The following is a 9,735-nucleotide window of genomic DNA, read 5'->3' on the forward strand; positions in this document are numbered from 1 at the left end:
GTGGACAGGTGTCTTTTATACTGATAACAAGTTCAAACAGGTGCCATTAATACAGGTAACGAGTGGAGGACAGAGGAGCCTCTTATTAAAGAAGAAGTTACAGGTCTGTGAGAGCCAGAAATCTTGCTTGTTGTAGGTGACCAAATACTTATTTTCCACCATAATTTGCAAAATAAATTCATAAAATCCTACAATGTGATTTTCTGGATTTTTTTCTCATTTTGTCTGTCATAGTTGGAGTGTACCTATGATGAAAATTACAGGCCTCTCTCATATTTTTAAGTGGGAGAACTTGCACAATTGGTGGCTGACTTAATACTTTTTTGCCCCACTGTATAAATAAGTCGTAATAGCTCAACGATTCTGTGACACACAGTTGCAAATGTTTTTTTTGGGGGGGTTTCCCTTTTTTTTGTTTGCTTGAGCACCACCCCCCAAAATCTGTGCACGGCCCTGAAGTGACATCTGTGTCCAGTAGGTTGTAAATCCTCCCTCGCTCCTAACTGGTCGAGCCAAATCTCAGGTGGTTAATCTACAATTTTTTTGTCCAAGGAAGAAGCTCACACCTCCGGTGTGTTGATGATTGGGATTCGTAAAGATGCTCACTCGGCAGGTTCTCCACCTCTCCAGGAACAAGCGCTACACCTTCACCCCCGAGAAACTAAAATGGACAAGTTCAAGCTCACATACAAGTAATGGAGATTGCTTTTTCTCACGCCTTCCTTTCTAACCAAAGGATTACTGCCTAAAAAACAAAAGAAATGCTGTTTTTTGACTTCCGACATACAGTTGAGTCAGAAGTTTACATACAGCTTAGCCAAAAACATTTAAACTTTGTTCACAATTTCCTGACATTTAATCGTAGTAAAAATCCCCTGTCTTAGGTCAGTTAGGATCACCACCTTAATTTTAAGAATGTGAAATGCCAGAATAATAGTAGAGGGAATGATTTATTTCAGCTTTTATTTCTTTCATCACATTCCCAGTGGGTCAGAAGTTTTACATACACTCAAATTAGTATTTGATAGAATTGCCTTTATATTGTTTAACTTGGGTCAAATGTTCCAGGTAGCCTTCAACAAACTTCCCACAATAAGTTGGGTAAATTTGGCCCGTTCCTCCTGACAGAGCTGGTGTAACTGAGTCAGGTTTGTAGACCTCCTTGCTCGCACACGCTTTTTTCAGTTCTGCCCACAAAATTTTCTATAGGATTGAGTCAGGGCTTTGTGATGGCCACTCCAATACCCTTGACTTTGTTGTCTTAAGCCATTTTGCCACAACTTTGGAAGTATGCTTGGGGTCATTGTCCATTTGGAAGACCCATTTGCGACCAGCTTAACTTCCTGACTGATGTCTTGGAGATGTTGCTTCAATATATCCATATAATTTTCCTCCCTCATGATGCCATCTATTTTGTGAAGTGCACCAGACCCTCCTGCCAGCAAACACCCCCACAACATGATGCTGCCACCCCGTGCTTCCCGGTTGGGATGTGGTGTCTTCAGCTTGCAAGCATCCCCTTTTTCCTCCAAACATAACGATGGTCATTATGGCCATACAGTTCTATTTTTGTTTCATCAGACCAGAGGATATTTCTCCAAAAAGTACAATCTTTGTCCCCATGTGCAGTGCAAACTGTAGTCTGCTTTTTTTATGGCGGTTTTGGAGCAGTGGCTTCTTCCTTGCTGAGCGGCCTTTCAGGTTATGTCGATATAGGACTTGTTTTACTGTGGATAAAGATACATTTTGTACCTGTTTCCTCCAGCATCTTCACAGGTCCTTGCTGTTGTTCTGGATTGATTTGCACTTTTCGCACCAAAGTACGTTCATCTCTAGGGACAGAACACGTCTCTTTCCTGAGCTGTGTGACGGCTGCGTGGTCCCATGGTGTTTATACTTGCGTACTATTGTTTGTACAGATGAGCGTGGTACCTTCAGGCATTTGGAAATTGCTCCCAAGGTTGAACCAGACTTGTGGAGGTCTAACGTTTTGTTTCTGAGGTCTTGGCTGATTTCTTTTTAATTTTCCAATGATGTCAAGCAAAGAGGCACTGAGTTTGAAGATAGGCCTTGAAATACATCCACAGGTACACCTCCAATTGACTCAAATGATGTCAATTAGCCTATCAGAAGCTTCTAAAGCCATGACATAATTTTCTGGAATTTTCCAAGCTGTTTAAAGGCACAGTCAACTTAGTGTATGTAAACTTCTGACCCACTGAAATTGTGATACAGTGAGTTATAAGTGAAATAATCTGTCTGTAAACAATTGTTGGAAAAATTACTTGTGTCATGCACAAAGTAGATGTCCTAACCAACTTGCCAAAACTATAGTTTGTTAACAAGACATTGGTGGAGTGGTTGAAAAACTAGTTTTAATGACTCAACCTACGTGTATGTAAACTTCCGACTTCAGCTGTATTTACGAGGGACAGTTGTCTAAGAGGTTTAATCAGATTTGGTGAATTTCAGGTGTTTTGATAGTGCCCATTGATTTATAGTGGCAAGAAAAAGTATGTGAACCCTTTGGAATTACCTGGATTTCTGCATAATTTGAACATAGATGAAGATCAGATCAAAATGTAAGTCCCAACAATAGAAAAACACAGTGTGCTTAAACTAACACAAATTATTGTATTTTTTCTTGTCTATATTGAATACATAATTTAAACATTCACAGTGGAGGTTGGAAAAAAGTATGTGAACCTCTAGTCTAATGACTTCTCCAATGAGTCAACTAACCTGGAGTCGAATCAATGAGACGAGATTGGAGATTTTGGTTAGAGATGCCTGCCCCATAAAAAGTTTTGAGTTTTCGATTCACAAAAAGCATTGCTGATGTGAACCATGCCTCGAACAAATAAGATCTCAGAAGACCTAAGATTAAGAATTGCTGCCTTGCATGAAGATGGAAAGAGTTACAAAAGTATCTCTAAATGTCATTCCACGGAAGACAAATTGTCTGTAAATGGAGAATTTCAGCACTGTTGCTACTCTCCCTAAGTGACTGCAAGAGCACAGCGCAGAATGCTCAATGAGGTTAAGAAGAATCCTAGAGTATCAGCTAAAGACTTACTGAAACTCTGTTGACGAGTCTACAATACGTAAAACACTACAAGAATGGTGTTCATGGAGGACGCCATGGAAGAAGCCACTGCTGTCCAAAAAAACATTGCTGAACGTCTGAAGTTCGCAAAAGATCACCTGGATGTTCCACAGCGCTACTGGCAAAATATTCTGTGGACAGATGAAACTAAAGTTGTGTTGTTTGAAAGGAACACACAACACTATGTGTGGATAAAAATAGGCACAGCACAGCACATCAACATCAAAACCTAATCCGAACTGTAGACTATGGCGGAGTGAGCATCATGATTTGGGGCTGCTTTGCTGCCTCAGGGCTTGGACCGTTTGCTATCATCGACGGAAAATTGAATTCCCAAGTTTATTAAAGACATTTGGCAGGAGAATGTAAGGCTATCTGTCCGCCAATTGAAGCTCAACAGAAGTTAGGTGATGCAAACCCAAAGACAGAAGTAAATCAACAACAGAATGGCTTGAACAGAGGAAAATAAGACTTCTGGAGTGACCAAGTCAGTCCTGACCTCAACCCGATTGAGATGCTGTGACATGACGTCAAGAGAGCGGTTCACACAGACATCCCAAGAGTATTGTGGAACTGAAAACGTTTTGTAACGAGGAATGGTCCAAAATCCTCCTGACCGTTGTGCAGGTCTGATCCGCAACTACAGAAAACATTTGGTTGAGGTTATTGCTGCCAAAGGAGGGTTAACCTGTTATTAAATCCAAGGGTTCACATACTTTTTCCAACCTGCACTGTGAATGTTTACATAAAGTGTGTGTTCAATAAAGACATGAAAAATTATAATTGTGTTATTAGTTTAAGCAGACTGTTTGTCTATTGTTGTGACTTAGATGAAGATCGAATAACATTTTATGACCAATTTATGCAGAATTCCAGGTCATTCACAAACTTTTCTTTCCACTGTAACTGATTTCTGCTGTTGTAATATGCCAAGTTGTTTCCCCAGATAATCACATTGTGTCTGTGCAGGCTGCTCTCTTTCCCAAGGAACCTGATGAATGCCAGTGACACGCGACGGGGTATCGCCAAAGCCTTCACTATGTGGAGTGACGTCTCACCCTTCAGCTTTAGAGAGGTTCCCACTGACCAGGAGGCAGACATCAAGATAGGTGGGGGCACAACAAACATACTGTACCTAAAGCATATCAGGCATTATGACTGCCATATAGTCCTATTCTAGTAGAAGGCCTACACAGTGAAATGGGTCTGAAATGCCATCAGCATTTGAATTGAACAAATCTGCCTCTACTGTTTATTTATCTAATGTTCAGTGTGAATTATGCCTGAGAAAGAGTCTTGAGCACCTTCAAGCATGTGTAATAATTTTCAAGTGCCCTAAATCATGCAGAAGCTGTCTCAGTGGGAGCACCACGGTCTGGGACTCTTGTTCCATAAATAAATKATTGGTGCAAATGTGAGAAATGTCTGTCATCCCCAGGGGGATTGAGAAGTTTGTCCTTTGAAATCCATCATCTCCTAGACTGTATGTAGAATGAGATAGAGGCTGAAAAGGCTGGAGGGTGTGTTTTGCCTCTTGGCTGCTCTGACTAAGGCACAGCTCTCTCTTTTTGGCAGGCTTCTACCCCATCAACCACACAGACTGTCTGCAGTCCTACTTGCACCACTGTTTTGACGGCATTACCGGTGAACTGGCCCACGCCTTCTTCCCCCCGACGGGGGAGATCCACTTTGACGACCATGAGTATTGGATTCTGGGAAACATGCGCTTCAGCTGGAAAAAAGGCATGTACCTTTTTCTGAGTTTTTGTAAACTGCTGTTGTGGACTCAGCACCAAAGCTACTTGCAGGATGTCCAGCTCAATTATTGTCAGATGCACTGGGTTGAATAGTATAAATTGTAGTAGACACTGTAGTTGGTAATTATGTCTTGAAGCTGGAAAAGTAGACAGTGTAATACTGTTCCTAAATGTGTAATGGTTGGTTACTGTGAGTTTAGAGCAGGGATGGGCAACTGGCCCTTTTGAAGGCCCTCGGATCAATTTGGTTGTTTTTCTTTTGTTATGTCGGTCACTGAATTAGCCCATGTTAGCTAAACATTTTAGATTGGTGAATTAGTCTAGCGGCCAGCTATCTAAACATGTAGTAATCAAGGTCGAATTAGAGCCAGGGGCCCTTTTGTTAGTCAAATAAATGGACACATTCAATCTATTCATCCAAACTGCTTGCGTACGTCAGCGTGCGTCTGCATAGACAGGCTCTAAAATAGAACTTGGTTGACACTTGACTACTCATTGGTTTTTACAAGCAGATATCCACGTGGGTGACTGAAAGATGCACAAGGTCCAGTTGGTGGTGGTAATGCTCCTTAAAGTTGGTTGCCAACCGCAATATAAAATCCACAGATGAAGAAGGATGAACGAGGAGAGATTATTAAAAGAAAATTAATTAAAAACTAACTAGGTTTCCCCTTTTTATCTGTGAATTAATTGTCGGAGTAGAGAATAAACTATTTTGAATGACCATATGCATGTTAGGTAAAATAACAACCCAATGTTTATCTCACCGGAAGAATTAACAGAAAGCTGGCTAAATGTCCATGAGTGTTTTGACCTGTCCCCAAATTAATATAGTTGGTTCACAGTTGGTTTTGGTATTTTAACCTTTTCACAGTCCCAGTCCAGAATTCAAGGAAACGTACAGTATTACGTGCTGACCACACCTCCCGCGTCGTGTGCGCGAGCATTGCAAAATAAATGTACACATACATGTTATTCAATCATTGCACTCACACTGCTCGGGTGCATCAACGATCGTCTGCGTAGCCAGGCGCTAAAATAGAATATATATATTTGTGACGCTTGACGCACTGAAAGTCCCACCTCTCTCATCTCCTCATTGGTTTTTAGGAAGCATTTACCCAAGAGCGTGATTGAAAGATGAACTGAGGTTCACACTCCAGTCCAGTTGGTAGTGGTAAAGCACCTTAAAAGGTTGGTTGCCAACCGCCATATAAAGTCCAAAGAAGAAGAAGAAGCAGCCTGAAGGAGGAGAGATTACAAGAAATGAACTCGGTGGATTAATTGTCGGAGTAATTGTCGGAGGACCTTGTGCATTTCTCTCACGTCACCCCGCTCCTCCGCTCTCTCCACTGGCTTCCAGAGGTAGGGAGGCGAGCAGGCCAGAGGCTGTCTCTTATACACATCTAGATGTGTATAAGAGACAGATGTGTGGATAAAAATAGGCACAGCACAGCACATCAACATCAAAACCTAATCCGAACTGTAGACTATGGCGGAGTGAGCATCATGATTTGGGGCTGCTTTGCTGCCTCAGGGCTTGGACCGTTTGCTATCATCGACGGAAAATTGAATTCCCAAGTTTATTAAAGACATTTCGCAGGAGAATGTAAGGCTATCTGTCCGCCAATTGAAGCTCAACAGAAGTTAGGTGATGCAACAACCCAAAGACAGAAGTAAATCAACAACAGAATGGCTTGAACAGAGGAAAATAAGACTTCTGGAGTGACCAAGTCAGTCCTGACCTCAACCCGATTGAGATGCTGTGACATGACGTCAAGAGAGCGGTTCACACCAGACATCCCAAGAGTATTGTGGAACTGAAACAGTTTTGTAACGAGGAATGGTCCAAAATCCTCCTGACCGTTGTGCAGGTCTGATCCGCAACTACAGAAAACATTTGGTTGAGGTTATTGCTGCCAAAGGAGGGTTAACCTGTTATTAAATCCAAGGGTTCACATACTTTTTCCAACCTGCACTGTGAATGTTTACATAAAGTGTGTGTTCAATAAAGACATGAAAAATTATAATTGTGTTATTAGTTTAAGCAGACTGTTTGTCTATTGTTGTGACTTAGATGAAGATCAGATAACATTTTATGACCAATTTATGCAGAATTCCAGGTCATTCACAAACTTTTTCTTTCCACTGTAACTGATTTCTGCTGTTGTAATATGATTGAACTTGAGGTTTCACACTCCAGTCCATTGGTAGTGGTAAAGCACCTTAAAGTTGGTTGCCAACCGCGCATATAAAGTCCAAAGAAGAAGAAAAAGCAGCCTGAAGGAGGAGAGATTACAAGGAAATGAATCGGCTGGATTAATTGTCGGAGTAATGTCGGAGGACCTTGGCATTTCTCTCACGTCACCCCGCTCCTCCGCTCTTCTCCAACCTTGGCTTCCAGAGGTAGGGCAGGCGAGCAGGCCAGAGGTGGATGACGCAGTGCCCTTGTTTGGGTGTAGGGCCTGATCAGAGCCTGAAGGTACGGAGGTGCCGTTCCCCTCACAGCTCCGTAGGCAAGCACCATGGTCTTGTAGCGGATGCGAGCTTCAACTGGAAGCCAGTGGAGAGAGCGGAGGAGCGGGGTGACGTGAGAGAACTTGGAAGGTTGAACACCAGACGGGCTGCGGCGTTCTGGAATGAGTTGTAGGGGTTTAATCGCACAGGCAGGAGCCCAGCCAACAGCGAGTTGCAGTAATCCAGACGGAGAGGACAAGTGCCTGGATTAGGACCTGCGCCGCTTCCTGTGTGAGGCAGGGTCGTACTCTGCGAATGTTGTAGAGCATGAACCTACAGAAACGGGTCACCGCCTTGATGTTGGTTGAGAACGACAGGGTGTTGTCCAGGCATCACGCCAAGGTTCTTAGCGCTCTGGGAGGAGGACACAATGGAGTTGTCAACCGTGATGCAAGATCATGGAACGGGCAGTCCTTCCCGGGAGGAAGAGCAGCTCCGTCTTTGCCGAGGTTCAGCTTGAGGTGGTGATCCGTCATCCACACTGATATGTCTGCCAGACATGCCAGAGAGATGCGATTCGCCACCTGGTTATCAGAAGGGGGAAAGGGAAGATTAATTGTGTGTCGTCTGCATAGCAATGATAGGAGAGACCATGTGAGGATATGACAGAGCCAAGTGACTTGGGTTATAGCGAGAATAGGAGAGGGCCTAGAACAGACCCTGGGGGACACCAGTGGTGAGAGCACGTGGTCGGAGACAGATTCTCGCCACGCCACCTGGTAGGAGCGACCTGTCAGGTAGGACGCAATCCAAGCGTGGGGCCGCGCCGGAGATGCCCAACTCGGAGAGGGTGGAGAGGAGGATCTGATGATTCACAGTATCAAAGGCAGCCGATAGGTCTAGAAGGATGAGAGCAGAGGGAGAGAAGTTAGCTTTAGCAGTGCGGAGCGCCTCCCGTGACACAGAGAAGAGCAGTCTCAGTTGAATGACTAGTCTTGAAACCTGACTGATTTGGATCAAAAGGGTCATTCTGAGAGAGATAGCAGCGAGAGCTGGCCAAGGACGGCACGTTCAAGAGTTTTGGAGAGAAAAGAAAGGGATAACTTGGTCTGTAGTTGTTGACATCAGAGGGATCGAGTGTAGGTTTTTTCAGAAGGGGTGCAACTCTCGCTCTCTTGAAGCGTAAGGGACGTAGCCAGCGGTCAAGGATGAGTTGATGAGCGAGGTGAGGTAAGGAGGAAGGTCTCCGGAAATGTCTGGAGAAGAGAGGAGGGGATAGGGTCAAGCGGGCAGGTTGTTGGGCGGCCGGCCGTCCACAAGACGCGAGATTTCATCTGGAAGAGAGAGGGGAGAAAAGGTCAAAGCACAGGGTAGGACAGTGTGAGCAGAGAACCACGGTGTCGTTTGACTTAGCAAACGAGGATCGGATGTGTCGTCGACCTTCTTTTCAAAATGGTTGACGAAAGTCATCCGCAGAGAGGGAGGAGAGGGGGGGGGGTGAGGGAGGGAGGAGGATTCAGCGAGGGAGAGAAGGTGGCAAAGAGCTTCCTAGGGTTAGAGGCAGATGCTTGGAATTTAGAGTGGTAGAAAGTGGCTTTAGCAGCAGAGACAGAGAGAGAGAATGTAGAGAGGAGGGAGTGAAAGGATGCCAGGTCCGCAGGAGGCGAGTTTTCCTCCATTTCCGCTCGGCTGCCCGGAGCCCTGTTCTGTGAGCTCGCAATGAGTCGTCGAGCCACGGAGCAGGAGGGAGGACCGAGCCGGCCTGGAGGATAGGGGACATAGAGAGTCAAAGGATGTAGAAAGGGAGAGAGGAGGGTTGAGGAGGCAGAATCAGGAGACTAGGTTGGAGAAGGTTGAGCAGAGGGAAGAGGATGATAGGATGGAAGAGGAGAGAGTAGCGGGGAGAGAGAGCGAAGGTTGGGACGGCGCGATACCATCCGAGTAGGGGCAGTGTGGGAAGTGTTGGATGAGAGCGAGAGGGAAAAGAATACAAGGTAGTGGTCGGAGACTTGGAGGGGAGTTGCAATGAGATTAGTGGAAGAACAGCATCTAGTAAAGATGAGGTCAAGCGTATTGCCTGCCTTGTGATAGGGGGGGAAGTGAGAGGGTGAGGTCAAAAGAGGAGAGGAGTGGAAAGAAGGAGGCAGAGAGGAATGAGTCAAAGGTAGACGTGGGAGGTTAAAGTCACCCAGAACTGTGAGAGGTGAGCCATCCAGGAAAGGAGCTTATCAAGGCGTCAAGCTCATTGATGAACTCTCCAAGGGAACCTGGGGGGCGATAAATGATAAGGATGTTAAGCTTGAAAGGGCTGGTAACTGTGACAGCATGGAATTCAAAGGAGGCGATAGACAGATGGGTCAGGAGAAAGAGAGAATGTTCCACTTGAGGATGAGGATCCCAGTGCCACCACCCCGC

The 9,735-nt window shown here is 44.8% G+C and overlaps 1 protein-coding gene across 1 annotated transcript in view; it reads left to right on the forward strand.

Moving 5' to 3' along the window:
* Positions 1-9,735, forward strand: part of LOC111966546 (matrix metalloproteinase-23) — a 39,060-nt gene that overhangs the window by 23,748 nt on the left and 5,577 nt on the right. Inside the window, 5 exon segments of the mRNA XM_023991281.2 lie at positions 553-609; positions 611-668; positions 671-692; positions 4,076-4,215; positions 4,682-4,849. Of these exon segments, the coding sequence (XP_023847049.2) occupies positions 553-609; positions 611-668; positions 671-692; positions 4,076-4,215; positions 4,682-4,849 (445 nt within the window).

Source organism: Salvelinus sp. IW2-2015, linkage group LG7 (assembly GCF_002910315.2).
Source record: "Salvelinus sp. IW2-2015 linkage group LG7, ASM291031v2, whole genome shotgun sequence".
NCBI classification, from domain to species: Eukaryota; Metazoa; Chordata; class Actinopteri; order Salmoniformes; family Salmonidae; genus Salvelinus; species Salvelinus sp. IW2-2015.